This window comes from Artibeus jamaicensis, unplaced genomic scaffold, assembly GCF_021234435.1.
Source record: "Artibeus jamaicensis isolate MK-2021 breed Jamaican fruit bat unplaced genomic scaffold, CSHL_Jam_final contig_490, whole genome shotgun sequence".
Lineage (NCBI taxonomy): Eukaryota > Metazoa > Chordata > Mammalia > Chiroptera > Phyllostomidae > Artibeus > Artibeus jamaicensis.
In genome coordinates this window covers 1,306,035-1,327,256 of record NW_026521861.1, presented here as the reverse complement: position 1 = coordinate 1,327,256, position 21,222 = coordinate 1,306,035, and the positions used below count along the sequence as shown (strand labels likewise).

At 38.8% G+C, this 21,222-nt stretch overlaps 1 protein-coding gene across 9 annotated transcripts in view; it reads right to left on the bottom strand.

The window, feature by feature from the left end:
• Positions 1-21,222, bottom strand: part of BTRC (beta-transducin repeat containing E3 ubiquitin protein ligase) — a 191,103-nt gene that overhangs the window by 150,414 nt on the left and 19,467 nt on the right. For 4 of the 9 annotated variants that reach the window (XM_037159411.2, XM_053668500.1, XM_037159413.2 and 1 more), the window contains exon 2: positions 16,183-16,218. The exons of the other annotated variants lie outside the window; for them this stretch is intronic. In XM_037159411.2, the coding sequence (XP_037015306.1) occupies positions 16,183-16,218 (36 nt within the window). The remainder of the gene's footprint in view (positions 1-16,182; positions 16,219-21,222) is intronic. 9 annotated transcript variants of the gene reach the window in all.

Here is a 21,222-nt window from a genome sequence, read left to right as displayed (position 1 = left end):
CTTAGCAAATTACAGCATATGCCAACTTTGCCATTTTTGTAATGACTCTATAAACCAGCTTCAACTTACCCCTGATGCACAAGAAGAAGCACTTGGTAATACCTGAACTACGAAAACTGTAATCATACTAAGAAACAAAGGTAATTTTTCATTACCTAGCAACAGAGCCAGCCAGCTGGTGCCATACTGAGACTCCATCAACACGGGTAACACTGTTTGACCCACCTTGGAGACCCCCAGAGATTCTGCCCCACCCAACTTACAGGCCCACCCAAGCTGTTTTTCCATATAAATGACTGGTCTTGGCTCAAGCTTCACAACTTCCTAAATTCTCTCAAACAAGCAACAGCTGGACTCAGTGAGCCCCAGGCCCAGCACTAGCAGCAGCCAGCCTGGATTCACAGCTTGGCTTCACCTGGGAATCTCCAAGCCCAACACAAGCAGTAGCTATCTCAGGCTGCTTTACAGCTAGCTCATGCAGAGTGGCCCCAGGAAAAACACAGGTGGAATTGACCTTGGCCTGCACCACCTAAGAAGCCCCAGGGCCAGTGCACCCAGTAGACAGCTACAGACCATGTCAGAGCACCACCACTCTACCACTGCACAACAGATCCTCCACGGAAGACACAGGTTGTGGTCAGTGGTCACAGCCAATCCTTGCAGCTGACTGGCCTGGGTAAATCCCTCCCATTGATCTGCCAACAGGAACCAAGGCTCAACTACAAAAGAAGCATGTACTCAACCCACGCAAAGGGCACACCTTGAGTACAGACCTTGGGTGTAAGGGAGGCTGTACCACTGAACCCTACAGGACACCTACTACATTAAGCCACACTACCAATACACAAAGTCAAAGCTGCTCTACCTAATACACAGAAACAAAGGGAGGCTGCCAAAATTAGGAGACAAAGAAATATGGTCTAAATGAAAGAACAAATGCAAACTCCATAAAAAGAGCTAAAGGAAATTGAGGTAAGTAATCTATCAGATGCAGAGTTCAAAACACTGGTTATAAGGATGCTCAAGGAACTTAGTGAGAACCGCAGCAGCTTAAAAAAGATCCAGTCAGAAACAAAGGGTACACTCATTGAAATAAAGAACAATTTACAGGGAAACAACAGTAGAACAGATGAAGCAGAGATTCAAATCGATGATTTGGAACATAAAGAAGCAAAAACAGCCGAGAACAAAAAAGAATCCAATAAAATTAGGACAGTATAAGCAGCCTCTGGGACAACTTGAAGAGGTCCAACATTCACATGATAAGGGTGCCAGAAGGAGAAGAGAAAGTGCAAGAAATTGAAAATCTATCTGAAAAAATAGTGGGAAAAAAAACTCCCTAATTTGGTGAAGGAAATAGACATGCAAGCCTAGGAAGCACAGAGTCTCAAAGAAGATGGATGCAAAGAGGCCCACTCCAAGACACGTCATAATTAAAATGCCAAAGGTTAAAGAAAAAAAGAGAATCTTAAAAGCAGCAAGAGAAAAAAGGTTAGTTACCTACAGGTGAATACCCATAAGACTGTCAGCTAATTTCTCCAAAGAAACATTTCAAGCTAGAAGGGACAGGCAAGAAATATTCAAAGTCATGACAAGCAGGGACCTACAGCCAAGACTGGTCTACCCAGCAAAGCTATCACTTAGAATGAAAGGGCAGAAAAAGATTTTCCTAGAAGAAACTAAAGGAGTTCATCATCACCAAACCATTATTACAGGAAATGTTAAAGAGACTAAAGTTTAAAGATCAAAACTATAAACAGTGAAATGGCAAAAAATACTATCAACAATTGAATCTTAAAAAAACTAAGCAAACAAGATGAACAGAGACAGAATCATGGATATAGAAAGCATTTTGATAGATGCCAGATAGAAGGGGGTTGTGGGGGAGAATGGGTGAAGAGGTGAGTGACTAAGAAGTACAAATAGGCAATTACAGAATAGTCATGGGTATATAAAGTACAGTGTAGGAAATGGAGTAGCCAAAGAACTTATATGCATGACCCATGGACATGAACAATGGTGGGGGGATGCCTGAGGGAGTGGGCGGTACTGGGTGGAGGGGGCAAAAAAGGAAAAATCAGTACAACTGTAATAGCATAATCAATAAAATATAATTAAAATAAATAAAAATATATAAAATTAATGGGACTATAATAAATGTGACCACTTCAAAAATTTTTGGTAGGTGCTCCGGACTAAAAAATTAGAAGAGCATTAGGCTGTAAATTAATCTTTAAAAGTTTTTTAAAAAACAAAATAGTTAAAAGCTATTGTGTCAGGTAGCAAAGTCATTTTTTAAAACTGTTTTTTCATTCTCAAATGTTCTAATGTCTTAAAAAAACAAAAGCTCATTTATCAAAATTATCATATGAAAAGTCTTTTTTGCAAAAATTACACAGGACATCCAAACTAACAAAAAAATACTGTTAGATTTACTCCCTACAATAACTTTATGAGGTAAAACGGACAATTTATTATTATCCCTAATTTACATGATGAGAAATAGAGAAGGTAAACATTTCATACATATACATTTGTTGCCTACTGTATGCCATGCAGTAAGATATCCTAGAGGAAAAAACAGACAAAATTTATCCTCATGGGGTTTATTTTATTTTCTAGTAGAAATAACAGATAATAAAGGGAGAAGCATTTACTCTAGGTAGCTTAGTCCTTAAAGAAGTAACTTGAACTGAGAAACAAAAGATGTAAGAAGGATTCAAGTAAAAAGCCAGGGTCAGAGAAAATAGCAAATGAAAAGGCTTTACAGTCATCTTGCAAGAGGCCAAGTTAATTAGGCTGAAAGTGAAGAGGGGCTGTATTAGCATGATTAGATAGTGAAAGAGGTAGGTAGGAAAGGAGCAGATCTGCCTGGAAGAACAAAAGTCAAAGTCTTATAACGCATAGCATAAGTATAAATAAAAGATATTAAAAAGTTTTAAATTTAGATTTTTTTGAAGATCATTCCGATTCCTTTATGGAAACTGGATTTCCATAATGAGGACAATGGTTGGAAAAGTATTCTTAATATAAAAGAAATTACAATAACCTATAGTAAACTGAAGACAATGGAAGCAGAGAGAAATGGATGAATTTCAAATATATTTTGGAAGTAAAAGACAGAATCTGATGCTAGGCTGGATATCAGGGTAAAGAAAAATGAGGAGTCAAGGGTGATCCTGAGGTCTGAGGCTTCAGTAACTAGGTAAATGGAGTTATGACTTACTGGGATGGGAACATTAGCCAAAAACAACAACAACAAAAAAAGATTTCTGTTTTTGATATATTAAATTAAAGATCACTTTTCCAGCCCTGGCTGGTATAGCTCAGTGGATTGAGCGTGGGCTATGAACCAAAGGGTCACCAGTTTGATTCCAAGTTAGGCCGCCACATGCCTGGGTTGCAGGCCAGGTCCCCAGTGGGGGCCTCGTGAGAGGCAACCACACACTGATGTTTCTGTCTCTTTCTCCCTCCCTTCTCCTCTGTCTAGGAATAAAAATAGGCCCTGGCTGGTGTAGGTCAGTGGATTGAGCATGGGCCTGGGAACCAAGCAACCACGGTTTGATTCCCAGTCAGGGCACATGCCTGGGTTGCAGGCCAGTTCCCAGCAGGGGACACACGAGAGGCAACCATACATTGATATTTCTCTCCCTCTCTCCTTCCCTTCCCCTCTAAAGATAAATAATTTAAAAAATAAAAATCAGAGATCAGAGTAGAAGCATGAGTAAGAGATCATTGGCATATTAGAGGTCATCAGCACACAGATGGTCATTCAAAACCAAAGGAATAGATGAAATCACCTAAGAAGAAAGTAGATAGGAAACAGAAGGCCTAGGACCAAGGGGTAAGAAAGTCCAGCAGAAGATCTGTCTAAGAATCAAATGCCTATTAAATGATCTGACTCAAGAGTGCTCTTTCATTATATACACCCCACTGCCTCTTTAGACTTTAATATTTAATCCATGGTAGGTGTCTTCTAGGAAGATTCTAGGAAAACCTCCTTATTGAATCAAACTTAAAATAACTGACAAGCATGAAGTGCTGGCTTCTGGAGAGGGAAACTAAATATTTAAGAAGATGGGTGAGAGAGACTTCTGGTCAAGATGGAGGCATAGGTAAACTCGGCTCACCTCCTCAAACAACCACAGCAAAATTACAGATAAACAACAGAACAAATACTCAGAACCACCAGAAAATCAAGCTGTGTGGAAGTCTGAGAGCTAAGGAATGAAATAAACCATAATCATCCAGACGTTTAAAAGGGATGGGGGGGGTGGGAGATGCAGAGATGAAAAACAGGCTGGTCCCAAACCTGCATGTGGGGGGATATAAAATAGAGGGATATCTCAGGAGTGAAGGATCCCAGCCCCACACCAGACCACCCAGGCCAGGATTCCAGTGCCAGGAAGTCAGTCCCTATAACTTCTGATTGTAAAAACCAGTGGGAGTTGGGTTGGCAGAAGAAACTGTGGGATCCACAGGCATCTCCTCTTGGAGGCCCCCATACAAACTTACTCAGACTTACTCCCTCAGAGCTTCTGCACTATGGTAGCAGCTTGAAGGGCACCTTGGCATACAGGGAGGAACCGAAGTGTCTGGCATCAGGGCAAAAGCTAGGTGATAGCTTCCTCCCAGACAGAATTGCAGACTGCAGCCACTGTACCTTCTATGAGCCCTCCCTCACACAAAGCCACAATGCAGCAGCACATACCTGAATCTCCATCAACCTGGCTCACACTGAAAGCTCTGTCCTGATGATTAGTTAAGGGTCCACCCCATCCAACTTATAGGGCTACTCAAGCTGGTAACAACAGCTTTTCCATATGAAAGACTGGGCTAGGCACAGACTTCAAATCTTCCTAAATCTGCTCAAATAAGGAACAGGTGAGCCAGCCCACCAACTCCTTTACCCACCCTGGGGGCCCCAGGCCCAGCACTAGCAGCAGCCATGTGCAGATCACTCTACAGCTTATACCAAGGAACCCCAGACAGAACACTGGTGGAGGCTGACTTTGGCCTGCACACCCAGCAGATAGTTACAGGCCATGTTGGAGCACCACCCAACCACCCCCTCAAGCCGTGGAGGATGGAGGTTGGTGGTCAGTAGTCACAGCCAGTCCCTGCAGCTGACTGGCCTGGATAATTCCCTCCCATTGACCTGCCAACAGCAAACAAGGCTCAACTACAAGAAGAGGGTGCACTCAGCACACAAAGAGGGTGCATTTCAAGTACTCAGCTTGTAGAATAGGGGAGGCTGTGCCACTAGACTCTACAGGACACCTACTACATTAGGCCAAACAGATAATTACCTGCAAAGGAGTTCCCATAAGACTGTCAGATGATTTCTGAAAAGAAACTTTGCAGGCTAGAATGGGCTGGCAAGAAGTATTCAAAGTGATGAAATCAAAGAAAGGACCTAGAACCTAGACTACTCTATCCAGCAAAGCTATTATTTAGAATGAAAGGGCAGATAAAGTGCTTCCCACACAAGGTAAAGCTAAAGGAGTTCACCATCACCAAACCATTATTATAGGAAACGTTAAATGAGCTTATTTAAGAAAAAGATCGAAACTATGAACATTAAAATGGCAATAAATGAGCCCTGGCTGGTGTAGCTCAGTGGATTGAGCGTGGGCCTGCAAACTAAGGGATTGCGGCTCGAGGTTCAATTCCCAGCCAGGGCACATGCCTGGGTTGCCGGCCAGTTCCCAGTGGGGGACACGTGAGAGGCAGCCATACATTGATGTTTCTGTCCCTCTCTCCTTCCCCTCTCCCCTCTAAAGATAAATGAATTTAAAATTTTTTTAAATAAATAAAATGGCAATAAATATATAACTATCAACAATTGAATCTAAAAAACAAACTAAGCAAACAAGCAGAACAGAAACAGAACCATAGATATGGAGGACTCTGGGATGGTGGCCAGTGGGGAGGGGGTCTGGGAGAATGAGGGAAAAGGTGAAGGGATAAAGTATAAATTGGTGGTACAGAAGAGGCAGGGGGTATGCTAATATCAAGTACAGGATATGGAGTTGCCAAAGAATTTATATGCATGACCCATGGACATGAACAAAGCGGGTGGAGAAAACAACTCTAACAGTATAATCAATAAAATAAATAAATACATGAAAATGGGTGGAAGAGATATTTTTTCACTACATATCCTTTTGTACTTTTTGAATTTTGTACTGTTGAGTTTTTTACATACTCAAAAATACTTTTGCGGTCCCAGACGCAGGCGGGCACAGGGCAGGCAGACAGCATGCTGAGCCTCCTCATCTGGATCCTCACTCTCTCCGATACTTTCTCCCAAGAGACTCTTTGTTTAATTAAGAATAGACTGTGTGAGGGAATTCTGGCCAAGATGGAGGCGAAGGTAGACACACTGTGCCTCCTCACACAACCAAAAGAAGGACAACAACAAATTTAAAAACAAAAAACAACCAGAACTGACAGAAAATCGAACTGTATGGACGTCTAACAATCAAGGAGTTAAACAGAAGAAACATTCATCTGCTAGGAGAGGCAGAGATGGGCAGCTGGGTGGAGAGGGACTTGTGGTAAAGTGGCGGTGGAGGACCGGGGCAGGCAGAGCAGCAGCTGGAGGACTGGGCAGTCCCACATTCGCATGCAGATAAACCAGGAGGAACAACTGGGAAGCAAGACAGACCGCACAACCCAGGGTCCCAGCTCAGGGAAATAAAGCCTCAAAGCCTCTGACTGAAAACACCTGTGGGGCTTGAGGCGCCAGGGGGAGAGACTCCCAGTTTCACAGGAGATTTCATATGAAAGACCCACAGGTTCCTAGAATATACACAAGCCCACCCACCCAGGAATCACAGCACCAGAAGGGCCCAATTTGCTTGTGGGAAGTGGGAGAAATGACAGAAAACCAGCAGAAAGGGAGGCAAGTAGCACTGTCCCCTCTCGGACCCCTGCCCCACATACAGCATCACAACGCAATGAGGTGGGTTGCCCTGCCCTGGGGAACACCTAAGGCTCTGCCCCTTACTACATAACAGTCGCCCCAAGACAACAACAACAAAAAAAATGGCCCAAATGAAAGAACAGATCAAAGCTCCAGAAAAAATATAACTAAGCAAGGAAGAGATAGCCAACCTATCAGATGTACAATTCAAAACACTGGTGATCAGGATGCTCACAGAACTGGTTGAGTATGGTCTCAAATCAGATGAAAAAATGAAGGCTACACTAAGTGAAATACAGGAAAATGTACAGGAAACCAACAGTGATGGGAAGGAAACCAGTGGAAACTCAAATCAACAATGTGGACCAGAAGGAAGAAAGAAACATCCACCCAGAAAAGAATGAAGAAACAAGAACTCAAAAACATGAGGAGAGGCTCAGGAACCTCCAGGACATCTTTAAACGTTCCAACATCCAAATTATAGGGGTGCCAGAAAGAGAAGAGGAAGAGCAAGAAATTGAAAACTTATTTGAACAAATAATAAAGGAGAATTTCTCCAATCTGGCAAAGTAAAGAGACTTCCAGGAAGTCCAAGAAGCTCAGAGAGTCCCAAACAAGTTCAACCCAAGGAAGCACATACCAAGGCACATCATAATTACATCAGCCAAGATTAAAGATAAGGAGAGAATCTTAAAAGCAGCAAGAGAAAAGGAGACAGTTACCTACAGAGGACTGCCCATAAGACTGTCAGATGATTTCTCAAAAGAAACCTTGCAGGCAAGAAGAGGCTAAAAGAAGTATTCCAAGTCATGAAAGGCAAGAACCTCCATCCAAGATTACTCTATCCAGCAAAGCTATCATTTAGAATAGAAGGGCAGATAAAGTACTTCCCAGATAAGATCAAGTTAAAGAAGTTCATCATCAACAAGCCCTTATTATATGTTAAAAGGACTTATCTAAGAAGAAGAAAAAAAAACATGAACAGTAAAATGACAATAAACTCACAGTTATTAACAACCACACCTAAAACAAAAACAAAAACTAAGCCAACAACTAGAACAGGAACAGAATCACAGAAATGGAGATTGCATGGAGGGTTATCAGTGGGGGAGTGGGTGGGAAGAGAGCCAGAAAAGGTACAGAAAATAAGTAGCATGAATGGTAGGTATAAGACAGACAGGGGGTTGGTTAAAAATAGTATAGGAAATGTAGAAGCCAAAGAATTCATATATATGACCCATGGACATAAACTAAAGGAGGGGAACAAGGGTGGGAAGGATGCACAGGGAAGAGAAGAATAAAAGGGGGGAAATGGGATAACTGTAATGACATAATCAAGAAAATATATTTAAAAAATTAAAATTTAAAATTAAAAAATACTTTTGAAATAACTCTATATTTTGTTTTCTATCAATAATTAACTTGAACCCCAGTAAGTTTATTATTTTTTGCCTTTAGATTGTTTTGTTAAGCTTGACCAGTTATCTGTAAAGTTTTTTATGAAAGTACAAAAAGCCATGAATAACCAACACACTCTTGAAGAAACACAAGGTATGAGAACTTACTATCATATATCAAGCCTTATTATAGAGCTACATAAGACTTGTATGGTTCTGATACAAGGATAGCTAAACAGATAAACAGAACTAAATAATGAGTAGTAGTAAGGACATGATTTAAGGTGGAGGTAGCACAGCATATCAATGGACAATACATATTCTTCCAACAGATGATGCTGGAGGTGGGGTGGGTACTGGAAAACCATATTAAAAAAAAAAAGAAACAATCCCTACCTATAAGTAGGTAGGAATTTCCTACCTATATTTCCCTAAAGGTAGGGAATATAAATCCCTACCTTTACATTTATAACTAAAGTTATAAATGTAAAGACAAAACTATTAATTTCTAGTAGAAAATATATTTTCATGACTGAATAAAAAGTCTTCCTTTAAACAAGTCACAGAAGCACTAATTAAGTACATGTACACGAACCCTTCAATTCACCTACCCATTACATCCAGTGGAAGAAACACAAACTCAGCCACAAACAAAACAGAAAGTAGAAAAGGCACCAAGTAGGCCTGAATTTGTAAATGTGGTCTCTAATATAGGCTGTCATCAACTGTAACCTTGGATAACTCACATGATCTCTTTGGGCGTCAGTTTGCTCATTTTTCAAAGGAAGGAGTCATATTCTGTGATCTAAACAAGGTGTTTTACCCAAAGTGTACTAAATGATCTAAAATGATCATGAACCACTATTTCTTGAATGAGCTTAGTAGGTGGACAGCATTCCCAGTGTTGATACTTTAAGAAGATGAAGAGATGATAAATGTTTCCCAGTCTTCCCAGAACTGTAGGTATAAGTAACTGAACATGCTGACAGTGTTTAAGGCTCACCTGGATAGAAAAAGAGTATATTCCCGCCCTGGCTGGTGTGGCTCAGTGGACTGAGTGCTGGCCTGTGAACCAGTGTCATCAGTTCAATTCTCAGTCAGGGCACATGCCTGTGTTGCTGGCCAGGTCCCCATTAGGGGGTGCATGAGAGGCAAACACACATTGATGTTTCTCTCCCTCACTTTCTCCCTCCCTTCCCCTTTGTCTAAAAATAAATAAAATCTTTTTTGTTTAAAACAGTATATTCTCAATGCTCTTAGATGTAAACTGCACTCACTGGGGTAAACTGACCTTGATGGGCACTTGCTTGGTCATATTAGTTCTTTAATAAAACTGATGAAAGTATCACGATCCTGGAAATATCAGTAGAATAGCAATAAAAAGATTTAAGTGTGTCCATCCATATATTTCTAACAAATAAAATTCCATTATCAAAGACAGAGATAAACTGTGGCTGCTTGCCTAGGTAGATAGGAATGAGAAAATTAAGAAAAGGACATTCCAGCAGGACTTTTGATCACTACCAGCTGAGTAATTTCTGTACCATTTTTTCAAACACTACCGAATAACATACTCAAAATTTCCTAACTCCTCAAAGTGACATTTTATGGTCAGACCTGATAGTCATAGTTTTATTAAAGCAGTCAGAACTATTTCTGACCAGTATGGCTCACCTGGTCAGGCGTCCTTCCACAAAGTGAAAGGCTGGCGGTTTGATTCCTGGTCAGGGTCCGTGCCTGGGTTGCAGGTTCCATCCCTCATCGGGGTGCATACAAGAGGCAACCAATGTTTCTCCCATCTGTGCTTCCCTCCCTTTCCCCCTCCCTTCCCCTCTTTATTAAAAATAAAGAAATAAATTTTTTCTTAAAAAGTCAGAACTAGTTATGGTGGAATGATAATTATCAAAAACAAAAGCTTTTTAACTAAAATTCATTATGTAACACTATTAAAATAAGGCTAGACAAGGGTCTTAACCTAGGATCCATGGAAAGGATAAAAGTACCGCTGAATCTTTTGAAGTTGTGCATAAAATAAAAGTACATGTCTGGGGGAAGTATCTCATGACATACAAAACATTTTCAGTGAGGTCACAGAAAAGTTTATGAAGCCTTGAATTAGACAATCCCTCCTAACTCTTAAAGCCTGTGACCCAACACAAATTCGGTGACATTTTAGTTAAGGCAAATTAACTGACCCACCTATTAAGGAAATAGAACTCTGCCTCCTTCTGACTCATTGCATTTTCTCTTAATCCAAGTCTAATAAAAGTCAGTTTGCTTTAAAATAAAAATTTTTAAATTTCATAGCTTCAATTAAGCAACTAAAAATTCAGTCCAATAGTACTCTTCAATTTCAAAATGTTCCGTATCTGATTGCCCTAGGTTTATCTTCTTACTTGTTAAGCCTCTCCAAACACTCTAAATGTATTTTATTTACCAATAAAAAGAAAATCTCTTCTTTGGTCTTTTCCATCACACCTCTCTTTCTTGATTCTGAGTACAAGATCTCACTCTTTCCTATCGCTTTATGCAATTAACTGGGGCTGTTAGTCCAAATTCATCAATACCCAAGCATTTGAAAAAAACTATTAGTCAACTCCTAGTCTGGCCAGAATTTGATGACAAATTCCTACTTCCACCTCATAAATATATACTTTAAAAATACATACACACAGAAATTACTAATGAGAACTATAATTTACTACCAACTACTCATAAGAAATAATAGCGCTACTGACTGGCAAGTAATTTGCAAAAACAGATCAGTTTAACTGCATAAAATAAATATTCACCTGCCCGTACTAGCACTAATCAAGGCGTGAAATTAAACTTTTTATTCAGAAGGACATAACTGCTTCAAGGCTGTGATTTAGTCTGAGAAGCAAATATTAAGGCCATCCTTTTTTTCTCTGATGTTTATAGCTATTTCTAATGGTGGAAGCAAGGAAGAAGAGCCAACTGGCCAAATTCTGTAGAAGCAAAAATATCTCCATGTCATAACAAATGTCCCACTTGCTTAACTAATTGCACAGACTTAACAGGACCAAGTTGCTAGGATGTTTGCAAAGATTACTTAAGTAGTGAAAGCCCAAACTGACCACTGGGGACATCTAATTTGGTCAAAACTAAGGGATCAGTGTTTCATTAAGTAAAGAATATTCAACAAATATAAGTGCCACATTAAGTTTTAAAATAGCCTATAGCCATTTTCATTACAACACAGTCAATTTTAGATTAGCCAGTTTAATGAGATTCTGTAACTTAGTCAATTCCCAAATATTTTCCAACATTTATCAAACTCAACTAATGCAAACATCAACTGATGCCACTATGCTATACCCACAGTACTCTCATGTCTACCAGACACAGCAAACAAGGAGATAAAAGGCCCAAATAACTGTGAGCAAGATATTGACTTAAAAGGCCTGTAGAGCGCTGAATCCTAACCACCAGACCACCAGGGAGTGGTGAAAGGGTGAAAGGCCTAGTGAAGCCACAGAGGATCCCAAGGTAGTTACACCTGAAAACTTGTCAGAAACGCACACTTTCAGGCCTCACCCCATGCCTATTGAACAGAAAAACACAGCCCCCCTCCAGGAACTTCTGATGCAGTGTTTACTACTACAAGCCCTTAAAATCTAAACTCAATTCTTCAAGCAGCTCTAGCAGTGTTTTCCACTAAAAACAAGATTATAAAGCATATAACCTGAAAATTAGAACATAAAAGACATTTCAATTAGTCTAAGCTCAAAAACAAAAATAAAAGAAATAAAAATAATAAAGTCTATACCATATCTTCCCTGAATCTTCCCCAAATCAGAAATAGTCACCACTTCAAAGTTAAGAAGAAAGAAAGAAATGATTCGAAACTGCCTCAAAGTAAGCAGGATGATTTTACAACTATCGCAGAAGAATCATCAACAAAGCATGCTAACACTATTGGGGCAAGCAATGCTGGAAACAATATTTACAATTTCCAAGTCTCGCTCTAGTAAGCACTTATTAATTATAAATATACCTTTACAACAGAGACATCTGGAGAACACATCCTTAATAAAATGATAAAACAGTATCAACAATAAAAGAACAAAATTGACATGATGTACTTTCTGATATAATGCCCTGAGTGAGAAAACATAACATATATTCCTGCCAATTTTTTAAACCTGAATTTAATCATGGAGAAACAATCCAATCCAATGAGAAATGTTCTGTAAAACTAGCCTAGACTCTTTAAAAATGTCAATTTCATCAATAAAAAGACTTAGGGAACTGGTGTAATTAAAGAAGACTAAAGAGATGTAAATATATATAATGTGATTGGGCTGTGCTTTTTTAAAAAAAGCTATAAAGGATATTACTGGGACAATCAGGAAAATCTGAATATGGACTACATATTAAATTTTATTTATTTATTTATCTTTAGAGGGGAAGGGAAGGAGAGAGGGAGAGAAATATCAATGTATGGTTGCCATGATCTCATGTGTCCCCTGCTGGGAACTGGCCCACAACCCAGGCATGTGCCCTGACTGGGAATCAAACCTCGATCCTTTGGTTCTCAGGCCTGCGCTCAATCCACTGAGCTACACCAGTCAGGGATTAAATTTTAAAATGTTATCACTGCTAAATTTCCTAAGTGGGACTTTGCTTTGTGGGTATGAAAGACTATGCTCTTGTTCTCAGACAACCCATGTGGAAGCAGAGGTGAAATATCATGATGTCTGCAACTCAGATGATTTAGAAAGAAAAGTATAACTATATATGGAGAGAAAAAATCAAATGTAGCAAAATGTTAAAAATTGGCCAATCCAGGTGAGAGGTATATGACTAACCATTATGCATTTCTCATAATTTTTCTATAGACTAGAAAAAAGATGATCTTGAAACCAATAATGATCTTGAGAAAATAATCTGAGCTTTACTTTCCACATTTGGAAATCAGGGATAATAATATGGACCTAATAAGGTGAGAGGACCAAATGAGTTAATACATGTAAAGTGCCTAGACTCCTGAATGGTATAACATATTGAAATATAAGTGTTTGCTGCCATTATTATTGTTGTTGTTTTATCATGACTGCTACTTCTACCCAAGGTCACAGAGATTTTAAGAAACAGTTTGGATGCTCACAGTCCTATATAATTTCCAAAATATTTTCACGACCTATAATTTCATTTGATCCTCACAACAGTGCTTTGAAGTAGAAAGAGGATTATCTTCACTTTCCAGATGAGGAAAATGAGACTCCGAGCAGGTAAGCAACTTGCCCAATGCTTTATGACTTTAAGAAAGTAGTAAAAGTGGGAAGAGAACCGGGTCTTGTTTTTGCACTATGACACAATGTAAAACTTACATTCCAATATAAAATAATTACAGGACATTTCAAGAAAAATACACTAAGAAGACAGGTAGAACTCTAGACTAAAGTTCTCACTAGTCTATTCAGCAAAACAGATGTCACTTTACAGAGCTTTGATATTTTTCTTAAATACCCTTGAAAACAAGGATCAGAAAATATGAACTCTTATAAAAAGGGATTTATTGTATTTTTATAGCTTATTACATACCTTGTAACAATCATTTTGTTAAATGTGAATGTCAGTTTTATTTTCTGTCCCTTTTTTCTTGGCTATTTACAAGCTTTGTAAGAACCGTTCCTTAATTAAGTCTAAACATAGTTTTATATAAATGAATTCCTGGAAATAAAACGTTCAGACTTAAGAAATGATTGTTACAGAGACTGTAACAGGCCATAAAAAAAGAATGCCACTTTAAACAAAGATTTCTCATTTTAATTAAAAAGATAATCATCAGACCATTCTTACACTTAACAGAACCACTTAAAGAAGCATCTTTGGGGGAAAAAAATATGTAGTATCTTATGCAGGCTTCCATGAATAACTTATAATATATTTAAATCAAAGTCTCAGTCCTATAGTATGAATTCTTACATTGCATACCTACACTTTAATGCTACATTAAAAGAGAAACAGGCCCAAATGAGATAAACATCACTTGTAATTCTTATTAACATTAATTCTTTCAAAAGGTTATATTTTCCCAGCAGATATAGTAAAACACATTAAAGAATACTTACAAAATACTTTTTAAAAAATATTTTATTTACTTATTTTTAGAGAGCGGGAATGGGAAGGAGAGAGTGGGAGAGAAACATCAATGTGTGGTTGCCTCTCATGTGTCCCCTACTAGGGACCTGGCCCGCAACCCAGGCACGTGCCCTGACTGGGAATTGAACTGGCGACCCTTTGTTTCACAGGCCCGTGCTCAATCCACTGAGCTACACCACCCTGGGCAAGAAATATTTTCTAATGCAGTTGGAATGCACTGGGTAAAGAAAGGGACTATATCCATAAGACTACGATAATAAAAAATGACACATACCTAAATAAAAAGAGTTTCTCAACTCTACTAAAAGTTCAAGCGATCATTGATTTTCAAAATGCCATAATGGAAATGACTGGAGGGTGTGAAAACATTTAAATCATGATTTCATACAGAGGATTCTTTTTCATTAATTCATTAACTTTTAAATTGTCCATTTTTAACTCATATCATGTAAAATTTGTAAAGTTCAACAAAATTCCAAGGGAGAATGATGTAGATCTTATAAGCTGTCACTACAATTAACTGCAATTTGAAAAGCAGATACACCAATGTTCTTCTAGTTAAGTCACCTTTTCTAAATTATACTGAACACTAAACCTGAGTCATTACTTGACAATCTATTTCTACAGAAATATATTATTGGAAACTGCCTCAAAGCAGACTATATTTTCTTAGGGAAACAAGTTATAATTGGGAGGCTATTTCCTAACTGAGAACTTGGTATCCAAAAAAGTAATGACATGCCTAACAACATCAAAACAAAGATTCAATAACTATAAACCTCTACAGTCATTAAAGCTAAGAAAATTACATTTCAGATACATAAAATGGGAGTTACATACCAATAATCAGCAAGTAGGTGTTCAAAGTATGAAAATAATAACTCTTCCATATTTATTTATTAAACAAATTTGACCTCAAGTTAAAAACCAACTAAAATAAAGACTAAACATTTATTTAGCAATTAGTTGGTTTGCTTCTTATAATACAGACTACTGCTTGGAATGATTTATGAAGGGAGAAACAGACAGAGGCCAAACAAATATATTACTCAAGGGAATACCCTCCTTTCCTTATCTAGATTATTTCCCCAAATAAGCAAGTTTTCAGAACCACACCACTGACCTACGCTACCAGAAACAAGTGATCAGTAAATGCTGATCACGATCATGACGACCAGAAGTGTTTCTTACTCAGTTTACTTCATTTTAAAAATTATATGATGGCCGGATATTTTTCTTTTCCTATCTTCTCAACTTATTAAAAGCCACAAGCGACCCTGGCTGGTGTGGCTCAGTGGATTGAGTGTGGGCCTACAAACCAAATGGTAACTGGTTCGGTTCCCAGTCAGGGCACATGCCTGGGTTGCAGGCCAGGTCCCCAGTGGGGGTGTATATGAAAGGCAATCACATACTGATATTTCTCTCTTTCTCCTTCCCTTCTCCTATGTCTGGAAATAAAGTCTTTTAAAAAATAAAATAAAATAGGGCCCTGGCTGGTGTAGCTTAGTGGATTGAGTGCTGGTCTGTGAACTGAAAGGTCATGAGTTCGATTCCCAATCAGAGCACATGGCTGGGTTACAGGCCAGGTGCCCAATTGGGGGGCGTGTGAGAGACAACCAATGCGTGTATCTCTCACACATTGATGTTCTCTCCCTCTCTTTTTCACTTTTCCCCCTTCTTTCTAAAAATAAGTAAATAAAATCTTAAAAAAAAAAAAAAAAAACTTACCATATGACCCAGCAATTCCCCTCCTGGGTATTTACCCTAGAGAAGTGAAAACTTATGTTCATACAAAACCTATACACAGTATTTATAGCAGCTCTATTTATAATCACCAAAAACTGGAAACAACCCAGATGGGTACACAATATGTGATACAATCCATACAACAGAATGCAACTAAGCAGTAAAAAAGTAGGGACTGCTGATACATGTAACAACTTGGACAAAGCTATATCTTAAAGGTATTATGCTGAGTCAAAAAGTCAGTAGCAAATGACTGCATATTGTATGATTTCATTTATATGACATTCTCAAAAAGATAAAATTAAAGGGAGAGAGAAGATCATAGTTCCTAGGAATTAGGGAGGGGGAGACAGTACAAGGAAGTTCGGGAGAGTGATGAAACTGTTTTCTATATGCTGACCGTGGTGGGGGTTACATGGATTCATTCATACAGCGGTGGACAAAAGTAGGTTTACAGTTGCATTGCAGTTAATAAAGCTACTGCAATAATCATAACTTGCATGGCTTTTTTTCATATGAACTGGACATATGAACTGTAAAGCTAATCTGCCCACCCCTGAACATATGTTAAAATTCTCAGACCTAACTAAATACACTAAAAATAGTTAATTTTACTGGATAGTAATTAAAGAAGAACTAAGACCAAAACCTTGCATATAGTAGGCATGAATCAATATATGTTTAAACAGTAAAATGAAATAGGGGTGGAATGCCTATTCCATGAGCCTCAGGAGTCTGTGGGAAATTATTCTGTGTTAGAGTTTTGTTGGACAAAACTCACTACCACCATACGCCTGTGGCCTGGAGAGCACCTCCACATTTACCTCTTTTAAATTGTGTGAAATTACATCTTCCCCTATTTTAAAGATGCTGTGGCTTATGCTGATTACAATCAAAGGGATAGAGATAAAAAAAGAACTTTTCACATGGAATCTCCCACTTGAGGTCAGAGAGCCTAGGGCTATGTGTCTCTCACTCAAGGTCAGCATGAAGACCCTGCTCAAAAGAACAACCCCATCACGTAACTGTAGGAGAGACTAATTTTTCATCATAACTTTACCATTCAGTTATGCCTTGTGGCTTTAGGCAACATTTCAGTGATTCCTCAAACTTCTTCCTTTATTCCTTGACATTACTTCTACTTAAAGCTCTATAAAACAACTGTTGAGGTAATCTGTTGTCATTTATTTTCACACATGTAAGAGGGTCATAGAATATAAACAATAAAAAGTTAGAGCTATCCACGTTTTCATAGGACCAGGAAGGACTACCAGTTGCAATGTGGTATGATTATAAAAAGCAAGAGTAAACACATTTGGGGATGTTGCTATGTTTCTTCTACTCGATATATCTCTTGTAAATGACATACCTTGCTTATTTTTCTGCCCCTCATAGTTCACCAATTTCTCTAACTGCAAACAGCCCCCAGAAGAAAATTCTTTTTAGAAACCAACTTATTACAAATCAGTTGGAATATGAAGAGATTCCAAGCCTCTGACATCAGGTTTGCCTCACTCTGACTTTACTCTTTTTTTCCCAGCATTACTGGGATATAATTGACTTTGTGCAAGTTTAAGGTGTATCGAATGCTGGTTTAACACACTTACATATTGCAAAATGATTACCACCTGCCTTCATTTCTGATTCCAGTTAATTCAGCTCCCTTTTGCTATGTTCCTCACGTACAAGATTCTAGCCACAATGTTCCCCCCACTCCCTCTGTGTTGGTACACTGTGCAGGACACAGTGGACTAGTCATTTTGTCAAAGCGTGACCAGCAAAATATCTGCATCAGGAATAGTGAGACGCTTGTTAAACATGTAGATTCTTGACGCCTACAAAATTAAGTGAGGGAAGAAGAGTCGAGAATCTACACTATGTTTTAAGATGCTCTCCAATGATTCTTAGGTACAGTATAGGACTAACTGAGTACAGGTTAGATGAACGAATGCTTTAGTTCCCTGCTGAGTATTCTAGTTATTGTTTTGAGCCCAAACTTGGAAACATGGGCCTTGCCACCTGTTCTTAGAACTCACTGGTGCTATCTGCCTGTCTGCACAGACAAAATATCTGCACAGAGTCCTTATCACTATCTCTCCCTAGTAGTTTCCTGCCCTTCCTCTCTAGGGAATTATGGAACTTCCCTAATTCCGCAGATCTGATTGTGTTGCCAGTAGATACGATGTTCCATCAACCTGGCTAATTTTCCTCTCAATTCTTAGACATACTCAAGCACTTCGCCTACCTCGGTTAGCATGCAAAGCCTCTGTAGGTTTGTGCCCCCGATCTTGATAAAAACAGTGTCCCTAATACCATAGACAGTGATTATGAAATCACTCAAAAACCAAATGTGCCCTGGCTGGTGTGGATTGAGTGTGGGCCCATGAATCAGAGGATCGCGGTTCAATTCCCAGTCTGGGCACATGCCTGGGTTTCAGGTCAGTTCCCAGCAGGGGACACACGAGAGGCAACCATACATTGATATTTCTTCTCCCTCTCTCCTTCACTTCCTCTCTAAAGATAAATAATTTTTTTAACCTTTTAAAAAATAAATAAATGTAATGTTTAAATAAATCCTGATCTATTACATAGAAATTTGAGTAGACCTAGTCCAGAGAACGTCAGTTTAGCTCACTCTCTATGTGAATCTTTTTTTAACATCTTTATGGATACTTTTATATGTATAAGAAAAATGTGGGATGGTATATGATGAACCCCTATCACTCAGCTTTCCACCTACCAAATTAAGTAGAGGAAGAGAAGCTAAGAATCTGCCCTATGTTTTAACACGTACTCCATTTTGCCCAATTTTACCTATGTAAATATATCTTAAATTTAGTCTTCATATTAAAGTTAGGGACTATCTTTATTCATCAAATTCTCATTTTCCCATACATACTGCTATGGCAGTCTTCCCCTTAACTAAATGTCCGGAACATGCCTGACACCAGCCACATCTTACTTACTCTTCTCCTTTCTTTTTTCCTTCATTCTCCTATCCTACTCCAGACAAACCTTATTCATTCTATATTTATATGAGGTAGCTGGAGTGCTCAGATTCAAAAAAACAAAGTAGAATGAATGGCAGTTGCCAGGGTCTGGAGGGAGAGGAAACTGGAGAGTTGTCGTTTAATAAGTACAGAGTTTTAGTTTTGCAAGATGACAAATCTGCAGTCAGTTTAGTTAAGGCCAAGCAAAACAGGTGTCTGCATGAGATGGATGGAGGAGGAGCAGCAGTGATCTGCTGCAGGATGCCTGAGCCCTAGCGGAATAAAGAGGACATCCATACATGAATGTGGCAGCCTCGGTTCCCCTGCACAGGGTGCTGGAGTCCAAATGGAGTGAGGAGAGCAAACCCAGTGCAGGGTATCAGAGCGTGAAGTGAGAAGGGTGTTCAAACGGGGCTGAGGCTGGGGGAGGTAGCAGCCTGATGTGGGATTTTGGAGGCTGAGTAAGGTGACAATGGCACCCCCATGGTGGGTATCAAAAAGAGCAACAACAGAAGAGATTAGTCACATGCAGAGGGATTGATTAAGAAAATATGTTGAGGATAACGAGAGCCAACTTACTGTCAAAAAAAGGAGTTACAGTTATGAAAGGAACCTACTGAATGAACCCTGCAGTGTTAGAATTAGAGATATTGTGAATCCATGGTTTTAAATAATACTGAGATAATATTCAAACGGTGACAAAAATGTATGTGTGTGTGTGTGTGTGTGTGTTCATATACAGGCAATACATGCACTTCCCACCCTTGTCCAGTGAGATGGCCTAGGAGCGATGACATCCCAATAGCAATGAGCACACCTGACACCTGGATCTTGACTTCTAAATGTCATATTCTACTGTAAGAAACCAGGGCTCCTTGAAAAAATCATGGATTTCAGAGCTGGGGCAAAAAAGTACAAGATGAACATCTTTTTTCACCAAAAAATAAGAAAAATGCTCAAAGACTAATAGGAATACATCAAAAAGACAAAGCAGCTTGAAAGTACTCTCATTAGCCAAAGAGGGAGCCATTTATGCATCAAAATAAATAATGACAGTATCCCATTATTACCCATCAAATAAACAGGAATTCATAAATTCACTGTTATAAATAAATACAATGAACATCTGATTAACAGAAAGTTACATGGTTTCAAAGTACCTTCCCATAAAATACCTATTACAAAGGGGGAAAAAAAAAAGGTTTTAAAGGAAGAACCTGGCAGGTGCTACCTTAAGTAAACAAGATTATAAGACATAAAAATCAGGTGCCCCCTGACCGGAGGCGGTAAGCAAACCACAGCATCGTTTCTGTGGAATTTCTGCCAAAAATACGTAACTTCAATCTAATCATGAGGAAACATCGTCAGATGGATCAAAAGTGAGGGACAACTCTACAAAGTAACTAGTCTATAATCTTCAAAAGTCCCAGAGTTGTGGAAGTCACGGAAAGACTCAGGGGCTGGGCTAGACTGGAGGAGACTAGAGGCATGACAGCCCACCTCAGAGCATGACTCTGGAGTGGGTCCCTTTGTGAGAGAGAACATCATTGTAACAACTGGTAAATTTTAATGGGGCCTGCGGTTAGATCTGTAATTGTACTGTATGTTCATTTCTAAATGTTGATAGTTATAAAACAGTTACGTACAATACCCTCATTTGTAGAAAATACACACTAAAGCATTCGGTGATGATGCAACAACTCACCCTGAAAGCATTCAGGAAGAATGCCATTTGCGTTGTACGTTGAACTTTACTGTAATTCTGAGATTGATTCAAAATTAAATGTTAGGAGAAAATGCTAATAGTGGTGAGCCTTTTTTTAAATATTGGTATGTAGAAAATAAACTTGCTAACCCTGTAAATCCTGTGAAGGTAGTATAAAACCTGCAACTTTTTTTTTTACTTATCTTTCAAGTGAAAAAGTGAAATAAAACATCGGTTTCCTACAAAAATACCATATACTTGATGAAAGATTTTTATTTTTCAAAATACAGTAGTCCTTCCTTATCCATGGTTTCATTTTCTGCAATT